This window comes from Artibeus jamaicensis, unplaced genomic scaffold, assembly GCF_021234435.1.
Source record: "Artibeus jamaicensis isolate MK-2021 breed Jamaican fruit bat unplaced genomic scaffold, CSHL_Jam_final contig_387, whole genome shotgun sequence".
Lineage (NCBI taxonomy): Eukaryota > Metazoa > Chordata > Mammalia > Chiroptera > Phyllostomidae > Artibeus > Artibeus jamaicensis.
Window position 1 is genome coordinate 16,703,252 of NW_026521812.1, and position 25,228 is coordinate 16,728,479.

Consider the following 25,228-nt stretch of genomic DNA (forward strand, 5'->3'; position numbering starts at 1 on the left):
TGCTTTTACCATTACTATGCTTTACTTAAAAAATATATTAGTGAAAACACTTCTTCCTAAAGTCCATTCTACTTGTCTTTATTAATGGGGATTTTTTTTCTGCACAAATTCAGCCTTCAAATTTCTCAGCATAATTATATGAACATCAGATTATTGTCTGATAATAAAATATCTGTCAATATTATCTAATCTCTTAACCATGGATCCTGGAAAGGATTCTAACAGGCAATGACTGACAAATCAGTACTAGTTAGAATATTCAGGTTGAATGGAAAATTTAGCCTAATTGTGTTGAGCATTTTAGCTTTTTAAAAGGCTTCACTATATTTTTTGTCGGAATATAGAAATAAAAACAAAAAAGAAGTAATAAAGTTTTTTTCTTGGTCTTCTTCCTTTCTACATGTTTGTTCTTCTTCTATCAGAAGGTTTATTTTTTCTGTCCTGTATTTATCCTGATTCACATACTTTCGTTTTTTCATTTCTTCTGAATTAGTCAGGAGCACTTCCTCAGGTGAACTCACCGGGTGCTGCTGAAGTCCTTTTACACTGAGGCTGTACTTACACATGTCATACACAGCATTTCCAGAAGGTACAGCAAGTCAACAAAATGCTGCAATTCACTTATTCGACTAAAAAATATTGCTGGTTAGGTACTACATCAGTGCACATTTTAACAAATCTGAATAAAATATTAGTTAAGGAATAAATTTTGAGAGGCTGCCGAAAGGACTTGCCTTCAGAAAAATGATTCACATTTGAATATCCTTAATAGCTTCTGCTGAGAGCATCTTATATTTTTATTTAAAAAATTTTAATATATCTTATTGATTATGCTAGTACGGTTGTCCCATTTCCCCCGCCTTTATTCTCCTCTGCCCTGCACCCCCCAACCTGCATTTCCCCCCTTATTTCATGTGCATGGAATGTACGTATTTCATACGTATAAGTTCTTTGGCTTCTGCATTTCCCATACTATTCTTAACCTCCCCCTGTCTATTTTCTAACTACCATTTATGCTTCTTGTTGCCTGTACCTTTTCCCTCATTCTCCCTGCTTCCACTACCCATTGATAATTCTCCATGTGTGATGTTCCTGTTCTAGTTGTTTGCTTAGTTTGTTATTTTTCTTTTTAGACTATCAGTTGCTGATAGTCTGTTTTCATTGTACTATTCATATTTTTGACCATCTTGTTTTTTTAGATAAGTCCCTTTGACATTTTATATAATAAGAGCTTGGTGATGATGAACTCCTTTAACTTGACCTTATCTGGGAAGCACTTTATCTGCCCTTCTATTCTAAATAATAGCTTTGCCGGTTAGAGTAATCTTGGATGTAGGTCCTTGCCTTTCATGACTTTGAATACTCCTTTTTAGCCCGTTCTTGCCTGCAAGATTTCTTTTGAGAAATCAGTTGACGGTTTTATGGAAACTCCTCTGTAGGTTAGATAGCTTCTTTTCCTTTGCTGCTTTTAACATTCTCTCTTTATCTTTAATCTTCAGTAATGTAATTACAATGTGCCTTGATGTGTGCTCCCTTGGGTCCAAATTCTTTAGGACTCTCTGAGCTTCCTGGACCTCATGGAAGTGTATTTCCTTTACCAGAATGGGGAAGTTCTCCTTCATTATTTGTTCAAATAAGTTTTCAATTTCTTGCTCTTCCTCTTCTGGCACTGCATGATTTGGTTGTTGGAACATTGAGGAGAGGCTTAGGAACCTCGGGGACAACTTTAAATGTTCCAATATCTGAATCTGAAAGCATCTTATATTTTTAATTCAATACAGAAATATAAAAAATATATGCCTTGCAGAAGCATACCCTTTGACCAAAACAATATATATGCATGCATATATGTGGCACTGACTATGATGTCCTGGCTTCTAATCACTGTTCCCAGGGGCCAATCCTGTGTATATGCATATAAGTTAGAAAACACTGGGAACATTTTTTAAAATCCTAATGCAACTATTTCTGTAAAGTATAGGTTCTGTTTTTTAAAAGTCTATTCTGTGTGATCTTCCTGACAAGAGTCAGAAAACATTTTTTTTGAAATGCAAGTAAACTAAACTGAATGTTGCTATCCACTCAGAAATATAAATATCTCATAGATTTAGTGAATGGGTGAACGCTCTGACATTAAATCAATCCATCCCCAACTGCCCAGTCACCAAATATCTGCCCCCCCTTTTAGACCTATGGAGCAAATGTGGCCTCTACAAACCTTGGTGTCTTTATCTTATTGGGTCATCTGTTGCTCTATTCAAATCATTTCACTTGTCTATGTACATGTTGCTGTGAAATTCGATCAGTTTTGTGTCAGTTGTTTGGAAAAGGCAGTCTTATTCTTTTTTTATTTCCACCATTAAGGTTATATTTCCTCACCTAGGCTGGAAGTTCTCAGGTTGATCTTACTGAGGGTGAATGCTCAGTCACCTTAGCCACATACTCAGATCACACCTCGAAAATGCTTTTACAATTGTACTTCAAGTTCTCAAGCTTTTTGTTGTGACGTGGAGCTAATAGAAATACTTTCTCCTGAGTCCCATAGATTCAGTGTCCCTGAAATGAGAAATGAATTCTCTGGACTTGGCTATTTTTTCTTTTTACTAAAATTCAGAGTCTAACTCTTGGCAACTACACTGGCAACAAAAAATTGATTTTTCTATTCCCCTTATCCCCTCCTTTCAGAGCCATGGCAGACATGCCTGCCCTCCTACGTGATAAAGCTGCCACGGGAAGAATGAGCACACGTGACCACACTTGTAGCAGACAAGTTAACTAGATCCAAGTTCTGTGTCCATCAACAGCTAATGATGAGAAAGTTAGTTGCTAATGAGAAACATTGGATCACAAACACCAACCAACGTTCTTTACCTTTAGTGTGCAAGGTCAAGTTCTGGTCAGCCCTGAATCCTCTTTGCTTATAGATTAGTTACTATTCCCTGGATGTGTTCCTTACTGTTTCCGTGACCTGTGGGACAAAGAAGGAGCCCACTGCCAAATAGCCATTTGAATTGTCACCCTGGTTAATTTGTTATCCACTTGGGCATGTGCTAACAAGATGAATCCATTCTTAAACACTGATAATTTTCACTAAGACTCAAATATTATTTCCAGACCACACTCTTCCCTTCATTCACAGGGGATACGGCATTGGCACACGGCTGGTGGAAGACTTTTTGGCTCGATCTCGTGTGAGACGATGCCACAGTTATTCAGAAATTATAGACATAATCGCCCAGGTAAGGACATTTTTAGTTCTGTCAATATGTTTTGGAAATCTTTGATATGTCCTGAGCTTGGTGGGTTTCTGCTCTGATTAAACAGGTTCCATCTGTATCCATTATTAGGTACTAAGAGGGAGGATTCTGATCAAAAAGCATTTAATTTCAGTACAGAGATAAAGCTATTGGGAACAGAGGTAAATGCTTCTAGGCATTTAAACATCTATTGATTTTTCTGACCAAACGGTATGTGTGGAGTGTACATCCCACTCTGGGGAAAGTGCTCTGAGAAGGTAAACAGCAGGGATGTGCAACAAGGCAGACTCACAACATACATGCCCCAAACCAACTTCTTTATGTAATTGTTTTCAGAAATGGTTTTCATCCGTCTCAGAGAATATTGTTCTAGCCATTTCATTCCAGGAACAATGTTTCCCCAAGAGAAAAAAATAAGACTTTCTACGAATGTGTGTGCACTAAGAACTTTCACAGCCCTAATATAGGAAGGACAACGTGGAAGTATCTGGGATTAGCACAGATTTCTGATATGAGATTGGGAAATGCACTTGGCCAGAACTCCTTTAATCTACAGGCCTATTCACATTAGTGGCAATAATAGTTCCATATAGCAGTTTATGATTCATTTTGATTTATGTATCCTGCAACTCATCTGAAGTCATGTTTTAATTTTAATCTTTTGTGTGTGTGTGTGTGTGTGTGTGTGTAGTCCTTAGGGTTTTCTATATGTAAGATCATATCATCTGCAAAAATATATAATTTGACATCTTTTTTCTAGTATGGGTGACTTTTATTTATTTTTCTTGCTTAATTGATGTGGCTAGGCCTCCCAGTACTGTGTTGATTAGAAGTAAAACTCAAAAATTTTCACCATTGAATGTGGCAGAGGGGAAAGGATGATCTCGTTCACAAATGGTTCTGGGAAATGGTACCCACACACATGCAACGGAGTTGGACCCTTGTTTTACAGCACACACACAAATCAACTCGAAGTGGATTCAAAACTCCCACCCCTATGCGAGATGCCTTCTGCCAATGAAGAGAATCTCTTGTTGCCCCCCTTCTTTCGTGAACAGGGGTTGTCCCTGGTCTTTCCACTTTTCTTCAAAGGGCTGACTTCCTCGCTCTTAATAATTTTCACTTCTCCATCAAAATGCTCTTTGGCATTGGGAATGATGTCACCCAGTTCAGGAGCTTTTTAACACAGAGGAAGAGTCAGTTTTTAGTTGTGTATTCACCCACAGATGCTTGGCTTATAATTAGCGGCTGTCATCTAAAGTTCAGGCCTTGGGCAGCTTTATCTCGTTAATCCCGGAAGACTCTCAGAGGAGGCAGGTGTTAAATGTTAGCGTCAGTTTGATGGGGAAGTGGGCAAGGTTAGAGGAAGTTTACTGTGGTCACACTCTCTGTGTGGAGCATAGCACAGGGTCAGGAACAGAACGCAGCGGCTGTGACTTTTGTTTGGCTGCCTTCTGAGACCCTGCATTTAGGCCAAACACTAACATCAGTCATCCTTCTGGGGGGCGGGTTGCGCTTGTATACCGTGGCTTCTGCAGAACTCATGATCTCTGTCCGGGTTCCAGGGAAGTAGAGGAAGAAAGGAAGAAGAGTGAGTGAGTCATCTAAGAGCTAGTTGGTGAAAGACAACACATGGGCACGGGTCTCCTGACCTCATTCTCTGCTCTGCACTTTTCTGCTCTGGAGGAGGACAATTGTGTAACCTCAGAGAGTAATGACTTTCCCACCTCTCTCGTTTTCCTCACTGTGCCTTTTCCACAGGGAAGCTATCTCTATCACTAAGCTTCTGGTAATTTTCTCGACAGGCTTTAGACCTCAAATTGCACCATCTAGTGGTATGAGAAGAAATCCCACGACAGAGACCAAACATTGATCAAAAAAATCTTTCGTCAGCCTTATGTTTTATGTAGAAATGGATGGCAGGCTACTTCGAAGTCATCTTCCTGCAACATTAAAATGTATCCATTTTTATTTTTCTTTAATTTTTCAATTACAGTTTACATTCAGTATTATTTTTTTTAGTTGCACATGTACGGCATAGTCGTTAGACCATCATATACTTTATAAAACGAGCTCCCCCAACATTGCAAGTGCTAACCTGGAAAAGAGGTATTCACTTTTAAATTCTGTTTTATCACCTACAAGTTTACTTTCTGTGGTTGTTGCCTCAAAGTACACCCAGAAATTTTCATTGTTAGCATTATAACGTGATCTTTAACAACTTTAGTAATACAGAGATTTTCTGAAGAAAAGCTCCAAGGAACTTCTGCCTGACACCTGTTCTCCCCTGACAAGAGCTCTGTGAAACTGACAGTTGGAGACGGGGCTGACCTTCTGTCCCTCTCTCATCAGCTCCGTTTTAGTGAGGATGACATCACCATGGATGCTTAGAAAAGCCAGCTTCCAATTTATTTCTTGTGACCTGATTCCAGTATTTTAAAATAATTGTTACTTTACAATATACCTTTGAAGATATTCCCATATTATGGTTTGTTGTTTTGAGAAAAAAGGGAAAAAGTGGAATTTGCAGTAGAGTTACCTTGGCTGATTTTAGTTGTAATAATGAAATATTAGAGAATTTAACTTTGATTTAACAGGAATAAATCTTTTTAAGTTTGTTATAAGGACAAGTAGAACATACAATTGTACCTCTCTCTAGTAAAGGTCTAAAAACACCTCATTAGGTAGGCAAAAATATATTTCATGGTTTTCAAACATATTGAAAATAAAGTTTTATTATTAGGAGAAGTTAATTAGAGATGAATTGATCATTCAAATAAAAAATTAAGATCGACAAGAACTATTATAATGTTGCCTTTTATATATTTTTAGAGAGGGAGGGGGTGGAGGGAGAGAAACATTGATCGGATGTCTCTCACACAAGCCCTCACTGGGAACTAGGCCAGCAACCTTGTGGTTTGTGGGAGAAGGCCTGACCAGCCGAGCCACGGCAGTCAGGGCCGTTTGTTGCCTTTTAAACATAATTGAAACACAAGGAACTCTGGTCTTCATCGGATTCAGAGCAATGGTCTAACCTAATCCAGGCGTTCTCATCCTGCTCAGCCACCTTCCCTCTGTGTGACCCTGAGAAAGTCTTTGAGTCTGACTGCATCTCAGTTTCCGTATCTGTCAGGTGAGACCTCTTTCAGCTGAAGTTCCTCCTGAATTTCGGGTATTGCTTTCTCTAGCTAAAATCTGGACATCGAACTATAGTTGTAAATAGCCGGGTGTCCTGGTGGGCGCTTCCGAAGTCTCCTTCACGGCATTCACACTTTCTAGCTACTGACTGTGTGAACCACCGCTTGGCCTAGCGCGGTGCCGCTCGTCAAAGCTGGGAAAATTCTTACTTTCCGGCCAGTGTCACGATGATGGCTGTTCCGAGGATAGAGAGGGGCTTTATAATTTGTCAGTGTAAACGTCACATCATTGCTATTGTCACAGTAGGGTGAAATGTTAAAAGAGTGAAAGAGATGGTATAAAATATGTTTAAAATATAAAAATACTTCGAAAACTTGAAATGCTTATCTTAAGGTTAAAAAACTGGAACCTGATCTTGTCCATATAGGAAATTCTACAAAACAAAAATGAAATATCTTCCTTTTGATAGTGAAGATTGAAATTTACCTTAATTAAATATTATAAGCAATGGTTTTTTTGGTGAGTGATATAAAATCAATGAAATAATTGAAAGGCAATGTTCACAGAAGGCAAAGAAGAGAAAATGCCTAAAGCAGGGAAGGAAATTTGAATGATGGCTGTCATGAACATGAACTCTAGAGCAAACACTTGGGACTATAACACAGAGAGGAATCTAAACACAGAGGGATTTTTTTAACTGGGGGAATCATTTTTATTTATAAAATGCTTCAGTTAAGATTAGAGTTGAGTCTATACAGAAGAATCCCAGTAAATCATACTGATCAAATTTTTTTGTCCTCATTCTCATCTGCATGCACAAAACTGCCCAGACTGAGCTGACACAAATTACTCAAATATTTTGAAGCCTGACCCTCCCCCGCAGTCACTTTAGAGTGTTGGCAGCTCCATGGCCATAGAATTGCAATCTCCATACAGGTTTGTACTCAGAAGCACTGATTTCATCCCTGAACAGGGACATTCACATCTGACTTAAGTAGACATTTTCAGAGGGGTGTGCCTGCATTGGAAGGAAAATCAGTGGGTCTGGTCAGGAAACAGGCATCACGCAATCATTGCAATGAACAAGGTTTAATATAAACATTATGAACTATTTAGAGGGTACTAGCTACTAAGAAAGAAAAAGATGCTAAGGAATACCCTATTGCTGAGAGAGAATTCCCGAAGAAGAAATATTTTGAAGGGGTCCCACATCCAAGGCTGCGGTTCAAATGTCTTTGGAGAAGCTATGATCATAGCTCATGGAAGGTGCAAAGGCCTCTGGGTTCCTAGGTTGAGACTGATGGACAGGAAATTTTGGATCAAAACTGAGAAGCAGGAGACCCTCACTGGAGCATAAGGGCTGAGGCTAGCAGTGAGGAAAGCATGAGCTGGAACATGAAAGCTGGGCAGTGAGTGCCGTGGGGTGACCTATGTGCTGCCAGTCATTTCCAGCAGGAGTAAGTTGAGAAAAGGCACTTTAGAGCCAGGAAAAGAAGTACCTCCCTTCCTTCTGCTCTATTTCTGCAGAAACTTCTACTGGCAAAGGACAAATATTTGCAAGATCTAATTCCAGCATTAGAAGCAAGGTGATGTTTGGAATTGAGAGGCAGTAATCCAACGACCAACACAGAGGCCTGAGCCATTGTGACTTTTATGTACATGCTGTGGGCATTTTTTATGTTGGTGCACCTCTAAGTGCAACTGGAGCAGATGGGTAGAAAGATGTGGCAAAGGAAGCTGGATGATTATTATTTTTCTTTAGTTATTTTTCAAGTACAGTTTTGTTTATTTCTCCCATCCCAGCCCACCCCGCCCCGTGCTCCCCACCTCCCTCCCATTTCCACCCCCCTTAGTTCTTGTCCCTGTGTCCTTTATACTTGTTCCTCTAAATCCCTCCCCTTTTTTCCCCTTAAATTCCCTCCCCTCTCCCCTCTGGTCATTGTTCCCCTGTTCTCTATTTCAGTGTATTTGCCCTTATTTTGCTTGCTTGTCTGTTTTGTTATTTAGCTTCCTGTTAAAGGTGAGATCATATGGTATTTGTCTTTCAACACCTGGCTTATTTCACTCAGCATAATGCTTTCCAGTTCCGTCCATGCTGTTGCAAAGGGTAGTAGCTCCTTCTTTCTCTCTGCTGCATAGAATTCCATTGTGTATATGTACCACAATTTTTTAATCCACTCATTTACTGACAGGCACCTAGGTTGCTTCCAACTCTTGGCTATTGTAAATTGTGCTGCTATGAACATTGTGGTGCATAGGTTCTTTGAAATTGATGTTTTGGGGTTCTTAGGATATAATCCTAGCAGTGGAATTGCTGGGTTAAAAGGCAGGTCCATTTTTAGTTTTCTGGGAAAATTTCATACTGTTTTCCATAATGGTTGTACCAGTCTGCAATCCCACCAACAGTGAACTAAGGTCCCTTTTTCTCCACAACCTCTCCAACATTTGTTGTTTGTTGCTTTATTTATGATAGCCATCCTGACTGGTATAAAGTGGCATTTCATTGTGGTTTTAATATGCATCTCTCTGATAGCTAGCGATATTGAGCATCTCTTCATGTGTCTCTGGATCTTCTGTATGTCCTCCTTGGAGAAGTGTTTGTTCAAGTCCTTTTCCCATTTTTTAATTGGGTTGGTTGTCTTAGAGTGGAGTCATGTAAGTTCTTTGTATATTTTGGAGATTAAACCTTTGTCTGAGGTATCATTGGCAAATATGTTTTCCCATACAGTTGGTTGTCTTTCTAATTTAATACTGTTTTCTTTAGCCACGCAGAAACTTTATTTTGATGAGATCCCATTTGTTTATTCTTTCCTTTATATTTCTTGCTCTAGGGGACATATCAGTAAAAAAAGTTGCTGCATGAAATATCTGAGATTTTCCTGCCAATGTTCTCCTCTAGGACATTAATGGTTTCAAGGCTTATATTTAAGTCTTTTATTCACCTTGAACTTATTTTGGTGTATGGTGTAAGTTGGTGCTCAAGTTTCATTTTTTTGCACGTAGCTGTCCAGTTCTTCCAACACCATTTGTTGAAGAGGCCATCTTTACTCCATTTTATGTTACTGCCCCCTTTGTCGAATATTAATTGACTGTAGAGAGTTGGGTTTATTTCAGGGCTCTCCGTTCTGTTCCATTGGTCCATGTGTCTGTTTTCATGCCAGTACCAGGCTCTTTTGATTACAGTGGCCTTGTAATACAGTTTGGTATTAGGTATTGTGATCCCTCCTACTTTGTTCTTCTTTCTCAAAATAGCAGCTGCTATTCGGGCTCATTTATGGTTTCATATAAATTTTTGAAGTGTTTGTTCTATGTCTGTGAAATATGCCATTGGTACTTTAATAGGTATTGCATTAAATCTGTAAATTGCTTTGGGTAGTATGGACACTTTGATGATGTTAATTCTTCCAATCCATGAACAAGATATATGTTTCTATTTGTTTGTGTCTTCCTTGATTTCTTTCTTCAGTGCTGTGTAATTTTTTTGCATACAGATCTTTTACCTCCTTGGTTAAGTTTATTCCCAGATATTTTATTTTTGTTTTTACTGTATCAAATGGGATTTTTTTCCCTTGATTTCTGCTTCTGCTGATTCATTGTTGGTATACAAAAATGCCTTTGATTTCTGGATATTGACTTTGTAACCCACTGCTTTGCCAAATTCATTAATTAGTTCCAGCAGTGGTTTGGTAGAGTCTATAGGATTTTCCATGTACACTATCATGTCATCTGTAAACAGTGACAGTTTTGTTTCCTCCTTTCCTATTTGGATGCCTTTTATTTCCTTTTCTTGCCTGATCGCTGTGGCTAAAACTTCCAATACTATATTGAATAGAAGTGGTGAAAGTGGACATCCTTGTCTTCTTCCTGATCTTAGTGGAAAAGATTTTAGTTTTTGCCCATTGAGTATGATGTTGGCTGTAGGTCTCTCATATATGGCCTTTATTATATTGAGAAATGCTCCCTCTATTCCCACTTTGCTGAATGTTTTGATCATAAATGGGCATTGTACCTTATCAAAAGCTTTTTCCGTATCTATTGATATGATCATGTGGTTTTTGTCTTTGCTTTTGTTTATGTATTACATCTACTGATCTGCGAATATTGAACCATTCTTGCATCCCTGGGATGAATCCCACTTGGTCATGGTGTATGATCTTTTTGATATATTGTTGGATGCGATTTGCCAATATTTTGTTGAGGGTTTTAGCATCCATGTTCATCAGCGATATTGGCCTGAACTTTTCTTTCTTTGTTGTGTCTCTATCTGGTTTTGGAATTAGGATGATGCTGGCTTCATAAAAAGAATTTGGGAGTTTTTCATCCTTTTGGATTTTTTGGAATAGTCTATGAAGAATAGGGGTTAGCTCTTCCTTAAATGCTTTATAGAATTCTCCTGTGAAACCATCTGGTCCAGGGCTTTTGTGTGATGGGAGTTTTTTGATTACTGCTTCAATTTCTTTTGCTGTTATTAGTGTGTTCAGATTTTCTGATTTTTCATTGAGTTTTGGATGATTATATTTTTCTAGAAATGTGTCCATTTTCCTTAGGTTTTCAAATTTCTTGGCATACAGTTCCTCATAGTAATTTCCTACAATTCCTTCTATTTCTGTGCTATCAGTTGTAATCTCTCCTCTTTCATTTCTGATTGTGTTTATTTCTGTCCTCTCTCTTCTTTTCTTGATGAGCCTACTTAAGTATGTTAATTATTATTATTTATTTATTTATTAAAGAGGGAGATGAGAGAAACATCAATGTATGGTTGCTTTCATGCACCCCTGCGCTGGCTGCAGCTTCACGCGCCATCCACTGAGCTACACCATCCAGGGCAAAGGGTTGTCTATTTTGTTTATCTTTTCAAAGAACCAACTCCTAGATTCATTGATCCTTAGAATTGTGCTTTTAATCTCTATGTCATTTAGTTCTGCTCTGATCTTGGTTATTTCCTTTCTTCTGCTTGCTCTGGGCTGTCTTTGTTGTTGTTCCTCGACTTCTTGCAGGCGTAGGGTTAGGTTGTTTGTTTGAAATGTTTCTATCTTCTTTAGGTAGACCTGTATTGCTATAAACTTCCCTCTCAGGACTGCCTTCGCTGTGTCCCATAAGTTTTGGGTTGTTGTGAGTTCATTTTCATTTGTTTCCAAAAACATTTTATTTTATTTTTTAATTAATTTTATTTAGTTATTTTTCAAGTACAGTTTTTTGTCTATTTTTCCCATCCCAGCCTCCCCCGCCCCTTGCTCCCCACCTCCCTCCCATTTCCACCCCCCTTAGTTATCGTCCCTGTGTCCTTCCTATTTGTTCCTCCAAATCCCTCCCCCTTTTTCCCCTTAACTTCCCTTCCTTCTCCCCTCTGGTCACTGTCCCCTTGTTCTCTATTTCAGTGTCTTTGTTTTTTTTTTTTCTGCTTGCTTGTTTGTTTTATTGTTTAGCTTTCTGTTAAAGGTGAGATCATACGGTATTTGTCTTTCAGCACCTGGCCTATTTCACTCAGCATAATGCTTTCCAGTTCCATTCATGTTGTTGCAAAAGGTAGTAGCTCCTTCTTTCTCTCTGCAGCATAGAATTCCATTGTGTATATGTACCACAATTTTTTGATCCATTCATTTACTGATGGGCACCTAGGTTGCTTCCAACTCTTGGCTATTGTAAATTGTGCTGCTATGAACATTGTGGTACATAGGTTCTTTGATATTGATGTTTTAGGATTCTTAGGATATAATTCCAGCAGGGGAATTGCTGGGTCAAAAGGCAGGTCCATTTTTATTTTTCTGAGAAAATTCCATACTGTTTTCCATAATGGTTGTACCAGTCTGCAATCCCACCAACAGTGGACTAAGGACCCCTTTTCCCCACAACCTCTCCAACATTTGTTGTTTGTTGCTTTATTTATGATAGCCATCCTGACTGGTGTAAAGTGGTATCTCATTGTGGTTTTAATTTGCATCTCTCTGATAGCTATCAATATTGAGCATCTCTTCATGTGTCTCTGAATGTTCTGTATGTCCTCCTTGGAGAAGTGTTTGTTCAAGTCCTTTTCCCATTTTTTAATTGGGTTGGTTGTCTTAGAGTGGAGTCATGTAAGTTCTTTGTATATTTTGGAGATTAAACCTTTGTCTGAGGTATCATTGGCAAATATGTTTTCCCATACAGTTGGTTGTCTTGCTAATTTAATACTGTTTTCTTTAGCCACGCAGACGCTTTTTATTTTGATGAGATCCCATTTGTTTATTCTTTCCTTTACATTCCTTGCTCTAGGGGACATATCAGTAAAAATGTTGCTGCGTGAAATATCTGAGATTTTCTTGCCAATGTTCTCCTCTAGGACTTTAATGGTGTCACGACTTACATTTAAGTCTTTTATCCACCTTGAATTTATTTTGGTGTATGGCGTAAGTCTGTGCTCAAGTTTCATTTTTTTGCACGATAGCTGTCCAGTTCTCCCAACACCATTTGTTGAAGAGGCTATCTTTACTCCATTTTATGTTACTGCCCCCTTTGTCGAATATTAATTGACTGTAGAGAGTTGGGTTGATTTCAGGGCTCTCCGTTCTGTTCCATTGGTCTATGTGCCTGTTTTTATGCCAGTACCAGGCTGCTTTGATTACAGTGGCCTTGTAATACAGTTTGATATCAGGTGTTGTGATCCCCCCTACTTTGTTCTTCTTTCTCTCTGTGTAAACTCGAGCAAACATGCCTCTGCCTGGCGCTGCACAGAGGGGGAGAGAGAAAGCTGCTCGCCCGCGCTGGTCCCCGCACTGGTCACCTACCACCGCAGAGTGTCCCGGCTCCCGGAGATGACTCCTCCGGCACCCAGGCCGCCACAACAGTGGCAGCACCGGAGTGCCCCGCCCCGGGCGCTGCCCCGCCTCGGCTCCTGTCTCCACTCAACTCCCCGATAGTCACTGACCTGTCACTGACTGGACCCTGAGCGTCCGTCACAATCACTGCTCTCCCAATTTTATAAATGCTGTGGATCTGTTAGTTGATCGCACTATTTCTTCAACTTTTCTATTTTTTTGGATGTGAAAACCAGAGCCAATCAGCACACAGCTAGTTAATAGAAGAGCCAGAAATAAAAAATCTGGATTATTTTTTTTTACCAGTGTGCGGTCAACTGCCTACAATTTAAGATGCAAAGTATTATAGACCAAAGAGCACAATTCTCAATGTGCACACTTTTCTTCTGAAATAGGCTTTCTGTTAAACACTGAAGTTTATTAAATGTAGCCACTGCCTTTTTTTTTTACTAATGTCTCTATGACCAAATCTATGCTCATGCTCACTTGCTCTCTCTCTGTCATGACTATAAAATCTACTCTATCTATTTTATTACTCTTGAAAGTGCTATTTAATGATATTATTGTCCAGATCTCCAGAAAATAGCTGACTGGCTACTACCATGCAACCTCTTCCTCGGAATTCAAAGGAAGCAAGATGCAAGGCAAATGTCAGGTTGAAACTTCCGACACCACCCTGTGCAATGCACATTGAGAACTTGACACTTGGTCTCATAGCCTGTGTAATGGTCTTATAGGTTTTACACTGACGAGGTCCACTTTCTGAAATGTTCATAGGTCTTAATGTAGAACTTAGTTCGCATTGTCGGAGACAGGAATTACAGTATCAAGATACCTAAGTAAACATAACAGAATTGCCTTGGAAAGGTAAGAGGACTCATGATTAACCTTCCTTAGCACATTTTTATTGTGAAAACAGAGCAACATCAGTCTGCATTTTAGCTTAATGCTTTAATCAGTGTGTAAAATATAATTTTGTATTGTGTTTTGTGCTTGTAGATCTTCCAAAAATTTGCTGGTGACCAGCTTCTTTTGTATATATTTCTGTTCCCCATCTAACTAGAGCAAAAGTGTTTTGCAAAGAAATGTGAATAACACAGAATTTTCTTGAGTCACGATAATATACATGCAACTTTGTTTTATTCAATAGTTTATTGTATTATCCATTATAATTATCCTTATTTCTGGGAAATTTTATTTCCCCATCACATCTATAAGCTTAAAAAGAGAATAATTCCAGACATTCTTAGGGTTTTGTCCACTGTGCCATGGCAAACCAGACCATTGTAGACACATGTTACATATGACTGAAGTGAATTTAGCCAGTGCTTGTAAATCTGCCCACACATCTGCACCCTGTTGCTCTTCATTTTCTTTCCAGAAGAGGGCAGTAGTCCACGTTCATCTTCAAATTAAAGACTCCGACTCCTTCCCCTCCCACTTCAATTCCCACAATCTGCTGTCCCGTATTTCAAGCAATATTTACTGCACTGCAAATCCAAATGTGGCTGGTTGCTCACGATAACAATTCCATAATAACAAGATTTGAACTGCAACAGAATGCTGGAGAGGAAAATATCTGATTTTTATTAAATAAAAATCATATTTAGACAGTGAATCCAACTTCACAATGTTATTGAAACCCTTTATTTTTTCCAGTATTCATACAATTGTAGAACGTTTCAGGATAGCAAGGAGGTTCTCTTAATAGTTTTATTAAGACAAGCTGATTTAGATAAAAATCGGTCATTTCCATTTGTGGAAAATATTTGAGATATATTCTAAAATTTATCATGGAGCCAAACTGTGTTAGCTAGACTCCTTCAGGTTGCCAGCCTTTGGGTTATGTCAGGTCATTGGGGTTGATTGTAAAGATATCCTGGGCCACAATGACTAGGCTTTGTGGAAGAACAGAAACTAGAAAATCCTTCCGTCTGTCTCAGGAGCAGGAATTTGCAGTTTCTTACCTACTTCTGGCCTCTGCCATTTTGGTTACTCAGTCATCCTCTGTTTATTTTGCTCTTACTAATTTCTTTTTTAATATATATATTTTATTTCTCAATCACAGTTGACATACAGTATATTAGTTTCAGGTCTAGCACATCGAGTATATTACTGAACAAAAAGGGGGGTTTGTCTGCCTGCTGCCACAGAAGCCAAACTTATGAGGCATTTGGTGGTAAAAAGGAAAAGAGGTTTTATTCAGATGCTATGCAGTCTGGGAGAATGGCAGATTCCCCATCTCCAAGCTCATCTCTTCCACAAAACCCAAAGTCCAACCATCCTCGGCAAGACCAAAACAAAAGCCGGTGCCCAGAGTTCCCGCTCCATTTGAATGTCCTGGATTGTGGAGCCAGCAGTTGGCTGCTAAGCCGTCATCCACGCAGCGGAGCTTGTTCCCTGATGCTGCGGTTTCGGACTGTCTCCCGGAGGCCACGGGCCACGTGGCTGATAACGCTTCTTTCTTCCTTTCCCCAGGCTAGACCGATGGGCCTCTCAGGTCCAGCACCACCCTTGCACCATTTTCACTTTTATTGCACATGTGACTGACTTTCCCACAGTCCCACCTCTAATCTGGTATCAGAAAGGATAGGAGGGCTTGTTTCTCTAATCCAATTATCTTGCTAGACTTATGCATGCTCAGTGTAAGAACTCCTTCTGTCTTTATCTCGGTCTGTGTTGGGGTCCCTCTTGTCATTCTGTCAACTCCACCCAGGGTCAAGGGCAGAGAATTGACAAAGCATATGCTTGGTTACCCAGGCAATGTGGCTTCACGTCCTGTGGAAGTGCAATGCAAACCAGGAGCTGCACTGCAGACTCAATGTCCTCAACATGCCTCTAGGTGATTTGTGAAGGCATCCCTTCACTGGCTGCCCAGCCTCTGTACTCGAACCTCCAAACTTCATCTACTGGTAACAAGGAGACACTTACATGCCTTACAAAGTGATCACCCCAGTAAGTCTAGTGCCATGTGACACCATACTGAACACCATACACACTTATTACAATATCATTGACCATACTCTCTGTGCTATAGTTACATCTCCATGACTGTTTTTATCACTGTCAGTTCGTACATTTAATACCTTCATCTTTTCTTTCTTCTCTTCACCTCAGTGCTCAGCTGCCTCATAGTTTCTGCTGCCTCGTGGCTTCTGCTTACTTTCTTTTCTATTCATCTCTTTTGTCTTCTGCCCAATCACATGAACTGTCTCTCTCCGGGTCTCATGTTTAGTCCCAAAAAGAGAGTCTCTGTCTAACCTGTCAATCAGCGGCCCTGTGCTGCACAGAGCGCTCATGCTAGGCCACTTTAAGGCCTGTAGCCCAGCTGTGGACTGATTGCCAGGGCTCTCAAATGCCTATTCTAGTCCGTTAGCTGTGGCCAGAACAGCAGGATAATGAGACACAAAACATGATCAGCATAGGAAACCCCTCAGGAAGGAGGATTGGGTATGGCGAACATTCTGAGATTTTCTAAAACAGGGCAAATTGTCATAGACCCGGTTCTTTCTGCCCGGACAATAGTAACAGTCATTTATGTGTCTTACTTTACCTATGAGCCCTCACTCACCTTCTTCATCCTACTGATGCTTCTGGTTGCTTTCCCTGGCCCCAGAGGTAGAATTCCTGCATGTACTAGTGTGGCAGGCTCCATGTCACATGCTGTCTATAATGTACTGAAGTAGAAAGAATGGTCTTTGCTATGCACTTTGCTGGTAACAATCAAGTAAGCAGATCTTTCTAAAAAAAATGTTTCCTCTAGGAAGCATTCTAAGAGAAACCATACCATGTGACCATTAGCAATGGTGAGGCAGGAATTTCTCAGAATAGTAAACTCCAAGAGATGCTTTGGTAGAAGGGAAATAAATTCTCCTGGGAAGAATGAGGTTGTCCTACAATATGTAGTACTAGGTCCTCTTTTGAATTTCTTCTAAGGGAACAAATCAGAAAAATTTGCTTTGCCCCTGTAATGCTATGGAGCTTTTGCTTTTTTCTCATTTTGAATCTTTTTCAGTCCTTTCTCTTGGCTTTTTGTATTTTTCAAAGATTGTTACCAGAAATGACACAATTTTTTTTATGTAAATAAGAAACCTGTCCAGAGAAAATGAATTCAAACCAGGCCATTCAAGTCAGAAATATCAGCATATCTTAGGTCTTTTTCTCTCTCTTAGAATCAGAACAGTTTTATTCCTTAGGATTCTGTAGCTTATTTTCCCTCTTTTCTTATTACATTTGGCTTCTTTTCCAAACAATGTACATTTTAAAAAGAAATCTCTAAAATCACTGTATATCCTGGCTGCTGAGGTTTAGATGAGTAGAGCATTGTCTGTAACCTAAGGTTGCAGGTTCAATTCTCAGTCAGGGCACGTACCTAGGTTGTGGGTTTGATCCCCAGTTCAGGCACATACAGGAAGCAACCAATTGATGTTTCTCTTAAAAGAAATGTACTTTTATTTCAGGTGAGGATAAAAAATCACTACATTTCACAATTCTGAGTATAAGCCTAACTGTGATGCACCCATTACAATGCACGGCACTTGAATTATGTTGACAACATAATTCAAAGCCTACGATGGAAGGCTTTCTTTTCTGTCCTTTGAGCTTTCATTTACCAGATGAAAATTTAAACTTCAGCTTTAAAGTTTCCTTTCGCCTGCTTCCCCCTCCCATGCCCACACACATACACACAAACCCCTCCCTCCTAAACACAACTTGCTTTAAGGGTTAGACTAAGAAATGCACCCTCAATGTCACAACACAGAGACACCTGGAACATTTTTATTACCAGACGATTTCTGCCCAGTGTTAAAATCTCCCACTAATGTGGAGAGCTGGTTTTCCTGATGGTCCTCTCAACATGTGACTCGTGCTTGCCGCTTTGACCTCATCAGGCCCGGAGCACATCACTGCTCCAGCAGGCTGTCCGCTTCTGCAGATGACCCTGTGCCCTGGCTGTGCCTTCCTCTCCTGGGACACGGAGAGGGGGCTCTGTGCTCCCCACACAGATTCCAAAGGCTGGCAACGTCCACTCAGCTCAAATCTACTTCACCTCAGGCAACTCAGTGCTGTATCCCAGATGCCTACCAGGAGATCCCCACAGCACAGAGCGGGAAGTGGGGAGGCGGGGCAGGGTGATTACCATTCCTTTCACTTATTTCAGATGACCAGCAGTTATGACCCTTTTAGTTACAAAGATTGCCCTATTCTAAAATATTTAGCACCTTGTCATGTGTTGTAGGAGACTAATTTGTCAATAGATGTTTGAGAGTTTAGCCATTATTGTATGTGTCTCCCATCTCCATAGGAAAGGTGGAAGTGGGGAACTGAGGTACTGCAGTGGTGGAGTCCTCAGAGTCCAGGCTGGACTTGGGAGTTGGGCGTTCCTTAGCGTGTGACTCCTCCAGGGAGCTGAGGGGAGGGAGGGAGCCGAGAGGAAGGCTCAGCATCGGCAGACCTGAAAATGCAAGTTCTCAACAACAGAGGAGCAAGGGTGACCAGGTCACAGAGCAGTGCTCAGTATGAGGACACAGGTGTGTATGCCAGGGTTCAAGTGCCATCTGTGCCTCATTCTCAACACCTTCCTGATACAACTACCTCCTTTAATCCCTCAACTGAACAATAGAAGCCAATCTGACTAAGCCTACAATAGAACATTTCTCTTTGCTATTAATTATTCACCTTCTTCAAAGGTTAACTCACAATGCAGGGGTAGGAGCCTTTTGAACTTTTCCACATTTTCCAACATATGTTATTATAATAAGTGGGAGCTCTTGATGAGCAGGGACCGAATTCCACGGAAGTCACAGCACCACACCACACAGCATTCCAGAGAAGCTGGCATTGCAGCTAGCTGAGTGTCAGGCCAGCTTCCTACTTAGCGGCATTTTTAAGCAGGGAAAAAGAGAGTGGAAAGATTAGAAGGACAGAAAAATTCTTTGTAGTTATAAAATTCTTAATATGTAAAACATGAATATTAACAACTAAAGCAATTTATAAAATACCTTCAGAATTATACCATTTGAACCAAAAAACTGCCAGATAGATAATTAAAAATAAGATTTTTAAAAATAAACATGACCATTTAGGCTCAATTCTCTTTTCCATGTAGGCAAGAACTGCCTTATAGAAACACCCACACACTTGAACTATTTCCCTTTGCACCTCTGCAAGGGGTGAAAGACATAGGAAGCTTTCTTCTGTGGGAAAGAGTGTATGTGCAGCTGCAGGGTCTGTGAATCTTGCAGACTGATTGGGTCTAACTAAGTGGATTACTTATGGTGGAGTTCCACTGTGAAAGCAAGGTGCCAGCAGGAAAATTATCCTTAAACTTTTATTATGACTACATTTGTGTTTCCTCTAGTGACAGAGTAGTATTTCTGAAGGTTCAACTCTCAGTAAATTGTACAAGTCATCTTCTCTTATAAATGTTCATCTTTTACTTATGATTATGATCAGTACTTACAGAAAATTTGACTTTAAATAGGCGTCTTGTCTTCTTGGCACTATTATGTTCCAGGAGAAAGTTTTCAATCTTCCAGATATCTGAACCCATGACAAGCTAGCTAAAATTTGTATAATGTTATTAACCAATGTTATCCCAAGAAATCTATTTTTTAAATGGTTGAAAAAGGTTAAAAAATCTAGTCTATCCTAACTCTCTATTGCAGATTCTTGGTGTTGTTTCCATTGCTTAACTTATCTGGATGAAACTCGTGAGACACTGATTTATAAAACAAATCTAATTGTGTGGACTTGTTGACCAAAGAATGTTCAACCTATAGCAAAGTCTTGTAAGAGTTTATTTGAGGCAGATTTTATGGGTATGTCTGAGAGCAAAATCTGAATGGATAGAGAAGATATTCTAGAGAATGGCAGTTTTGCAGCTTGTTTTATATGCTAGAATCAAAAGAAGAAATATAAGGACATGAAATTCATTGGTGGTAGATGGAGGATGTAGGAGAAAAGCAAAGTGGGGAAGGCTCTGAGACTGGATGAAAAGCCAAATGAAGAAACACACACTCCTTTAACATCGGCAGGTACAGGGTAGTTAGTAATGACCATTACAGCACATAGAGGTGGCATTTGGGGAACACGATAATAATGAGAGTTCTGTGGTCTTTGCTCTGTTGCCTTCAAAAAGAAAATTACCCTGTCATTTCAAGGGTATATTACCCAAGATGCATAAGAACAATGAAGAGAACTCACTTAAGGTCAAAGTTGACCTTTGCTAAAGTTGAGAAGCTATATGTCTGGGACATGACTACCCACTATGACTTTCCCAGTTAGGACTTTGTGATCAGACCATCATATGTGGTTACTTTTGGTCACTGAGCTTGTCAGACCTGCCATGTGGCCCCTCTGAACTGGTCAAGTTTGTTATATATCCCCCCTTTTATTTACAAACTAAAAATAGCAATAGCTTTGGAAGCATTACATAATGTACCTTTTTGCAATAAAATTCCTTACCAGATATGAAAACTATCGAGCAAATATTATGGGAAACAAAATCCCAAAAGAAAAAGCAAGATCTACCTATGTCTAAGGGTTCACAGACACCTTGGAAAGGCCTGTGAAACTCTGGGTCATCCCTGCTTGGTGTCCTTCGTATTTTGTGTCAGAAGTAAGATTTTGTCCAGACTTGGCCTGACCTCTCATCCTCCAGGGAAATGGTTATCAGTTCTGCTCTGTATAATAGCCTGGACATTTCCCCCACAAAGTCTAATGTCCAGTTCCCACCTTCTCTTTTTTAATTCTCACTGGAGACATACCTGTTGACTTTAGAAGGAGAGGAAGGGAGGGAGGGAGAGAGAGAGAGAGAGAGAAACACCAATGTGAGAAAACACCTTGGTTGGTTGCCTTTTTTACACACCCCCACTGGGGATTGAACCTGCAACCTTTCTGTACACAAGATGGTGCTCGACCAACTGAACTACCCTGCCAGGGCTCAGATCCCACCTTTAAGCAATGAAATCTTGGTCTCTGAAAGTAAGTCTCAGCACAAGAACTTCTTAAATGTTCCTCGAGTGATCTTAATGGGCATCCACAATTCTAGAGCAAAGGTTTTCAAACTGTGTTCCTGGGCACCCTAGGGTGAATGGTTGGAGGTGAGGTGTCCTATGAGGGCTGCCAGTCCTCCAGACCCTCAGTCCAGATTTTTCTAGAGTTATTTCTCACTTTAACTCTTTTAAGTATTTCAAATAAAATAAAATGTCACTGAAAAAAAAGGTGGAAAACACTAAAGAGATATAATAAAGGATAGTCTTGATTGCAACAAAACCCACCCTAAGAGTGGTTTATCCCGGGGGCAGGAGGTCAAGGGAGAAGCTGTGTCTGTCTTCCAGGACATTGAGTCCAAAGAAGATGCATATTGACTCAACACTAGTTTGTCACAACATATTTCTTTAACTGCTCGACGTCATATGCAGGGTTAGTGAGATGCACTCACGGTTACCAATTGTTTAAGGAAGGAAGCCTTTTTAAGACTGATTATGATCCCTCATGTTTCCTCGCTCAACACAAATACCAACAAACTGCCTGGGAGTAATAATCTTGTAGTGTTGATTCCATCAGCAACCATTATTATTATAGAAGTTCATCATTTTAATTTAAATTTATGGATAAAATACTGTCACGATGCAATTAGTAATTATTTTATAGGTTGTATACTCTTCCAAAGAATTGTTCTTAAGCAAACTTACTCAACATCACCTGAGTTTAGTTAGACTTTCCTTACTTTATCCTTCTTGAAATGATCCAGAGAATATGACTAGATGAATTAATGAATTCATTTCTCCATTTTTATCTCACTTTCCACAACAATTTAAACCTTTGAAAGATACTTTTCTGCCATTGGTGTGGCTATATGATCAGAACATCTCAAACTAGAAAAAGATAGCTAGTCATGTGGAATGAAAGAAATATGGGTGCTAAAGATGTAAAAATTAAAGTTTGGAGACTAGTCTAAATATTTGATAGAATCTCTATTGCTGAAAATTTCTTTTTTTAAATCAGTTATCATTTCTACCTAAGGAAATAAAATAAGTTAACTGTATTGCTATAGTGAACTAAAAGGATAGTTTGAGCACATTCGTCCCAAGTATCCAGATACCCAAGGTGAAAAAGCTGTGCAGGTGGGAAAGAGCTCAGGGCTCCAGACAGCGGCCAGGAAAGCTAGAGAGAAACATTGATTCCCTAGGGTATAGCAAGAAGCCAGGTGACTGGTGATTCATGCACTACTGGCTGTGAAATTCAAGACAGCAGAGTTGAAGGAAACTCCGAGATGTGCTAATCTAACGCTCTGATTTTAAAAATGAAGAAACCTGCTTCTTATGGTTAAATGAATATTTGAGAATACACCATCATCATGCAACATTTTATATGGTAGAAGTTGAGTCAGATAAATTTGGGAGCAGATTCAGTCTCTATTTCTTACCTGTTGCTTAACCTTCACCTTTTTGAACTTTAGTGTTATTTATAAGAATAGAAACAGTAACTCCTCTTTCCCAGTGTACTTGTGAGTTTTAAGTAGAAATCATGTGGAAAGTGTCGAGGTCCAAAACAGATGTTGAAAAGAGACAATCCCGAACGAGCCCCGGATAGTTAGGCTGACCAGGAACAGGGAAATTTTTACTTCCTAAAAGGGCTAACCACCAACTACACAAAGAGCCTTTTGAATTTCCCTAATAAGCCAATGGCAATCAGCTGTTTGGAGCTACCCAATAGCTAACAGCCGCATCTGCTTCTGTTCAAAGCTTGCTTGCATACCACTATATAAGGACATAGCTGTAAGCGCCTTGGCAGGGCTCTCATCTGCAGCTCTTCTGAGCATAGTGTTCTCGGACACTCAGAGAGCTCGCCCCTTCGCAGGTAAAACTTGGCCAATAAAGTAATATCTTGAAAATTCTGAAAGTCTCCGAACCTCTGTTTCTCGTGACGGTGGATGCAACAGAAAGTATGCAGCACATAATGGCTCTCACGAACATTAATTCTGCCTTTTCTCTGTAGTGGAAGATCAAAATTTAGAATATGGTGTCTCTTATAACTACCCAGATATCCTTTCTGTGTAACTCAATTTTAACAAACAACTGAACATTGAAAATAGTACCTGAAGCTGCCTAAAAGCAAATTTCTTTTCAGATTCTAATATGACATTTTACATTTGCAATATGTATGTTCCAACCTACAAAATCGACCAAACTAACCTAATGCTCTTGATTAAATTCTAAAAGGAGTGACTCCAAAGCCTCTGGCACTTGCCTTGCTCACCAGTAACACAGGCCTCCTTCTGGGGTCACTCTCTCTGCTCAAGCTCCAGCCTCACCAGCTCAGCTTGCCCTTGCGCCTCTCCTGAAATCTCATTATGGCTCAGTACACATTTTGGGCTCCATTAAGGCTTAGTCAGAAGTCACTGCTCGATGACGAGAAGCGGAGCCAGACCCTTGTGTCAGCTCCGAAGGCAGCCTCGGCTCCTGTGGGAATGCTAGGCAATGATGAGGTTGGGTTGAATATCTAATCATCAAAGCAGCAGCCACACAAAGGGGAACATTCTTGATTCCTGCAGTTTCCACGTAAGAGATGCTTATTGGAAGCTCCACTGCTCCTTGCTAATTCCCTCACAGGGGAGAGGCTGCAAATGTCAAGAAATCAGGAGTTGACTCTGTTCTGGTTTCGTGGAAGGGCAGAAGGAAAGGAGTGAGTAGGAATAGGTAAAACAAGAAGTACCACAAAATTCACTGAGTTTTTGAGAAATCTTCACCTGATGACATGCCTATCAGTTTTAGAGAGGAGTGAAGGGAGGGAGCGAGAAGGGGAAAGAAACACCAATGTGAGACAGAAACACCTACTGGCCATGTGTGGTGCAAGCCTGGACTGAGGACTGAACCCTCAACCCAGGCATCTGTCCTGACTGGGAATCCAGCCCACGACCTTCGGTTTTACGGGATAATATTCTAACCAACTGAGCTGCAACAGGAGGAAATTACTTGAGCTTTTAGAAACTATTATTGAATTAAGGAAATTAGAACAGGAATATAGCAGTGGCTTAGTGTTTGTTTGAAATAGGATACAAATAAGGTACACAGATTGCTCCTCTGGTTGTTATGTCTTTTATGTCTCTTTTATTCTCCTTTTCTTATGCCATTGGTCTGTGAAAAATTGAGTCATATGACCAGTAGAATGTCCTATATTCTAGATTCATTTGGTTGCTTCCTCATGGTGCTAATTAATTTGGGCGCTTTTTTTGCCAATATTTCCTATGAACTAGTAGTTAGGTCTAAATGGTTGATTACATTCAGACTTAATTTTTTTAAGAAAACTATTGCACAGGTGGTACTGTGTACTTCCTCTTGAATTGCTTCACATTGGGAGGCACATAATTTCCAGTTGTGTCATTTTTAGGGATGCCAAGATAGATAAATGGTTTTAAGTTGAATAGTTCTCACCCATCATCCTTTCTCCTAGCAGTTTTAAATTCATTTTTTATTACCTAGATCGACTTTGCTAGGAGTTGCAAAATGGTTATTTTCTAATTCTGAAAAGCTGTCTTTTAAAAAAGTCTCATTTTCATGTGTTAGTGTTTAGTCTGTCTGCTGCTTCATAGTGCCCCCAAATTTGGTGGTTTAAAATAATAAACATTAATTTGAGCTCATAGTTTCCTGGGTCAGGGATTTAGACAGGACAGAGTGAGAACTGCTATATATGGTCTGCAGCCTCAGAGAAGGTGGCTCAAAAGTCTAGATGCCTGGAACGGCTCCACTAGGACCATAGTTCTGGGGTCTGTGTCTGTCTGTTGGTTGGATTTCCTGGTCCTTCTCCATGTCATATCCACTGAGACTGGAATTTCCAAAAGTGTTCTTCACTCACAGGTCTGGCACTTAAGCCAGAATGACTGGAACAGTTGAGGCTGGCCAAGAGTCAGTTTTTCTCTCTTGCTCTCTCTCTCTCTCTGTCTCTCCCTCCCCCCACCCCTCTTCACAGCTTGGGGGTCTCAGAGTAATGGGAATGTTTGCATGGTGTCCTGCTCTCACCGGGTTGAACATT

At 40.0% G+C, this 25,228-nt stretch overlaps 1 protein-coding gene across 1 annotated transcript in view; it reads left to right on the forward strand.

The window, feature by feature from the left end:
• The window catches only part of TRAPPC3L (trafficking protein particle complex subunit 3L), a 59,930-nt gene that overhangs the window by 19,327 nt on the left and 15,375 nt on the right, over nucleotides 1–25,228 (forward strand). The window contains exon 5 of the mRNA XM_053664833.1: nucleotides 3,140–3,239. Coding sequence (XP_053520808.1) covers nucleotides 3,140–3,239 — 100 coding nt within the window. The remainder of the gene's footprint in view (nucleotides 1–3,139; nucleotides 3,240–25,228) is intronic.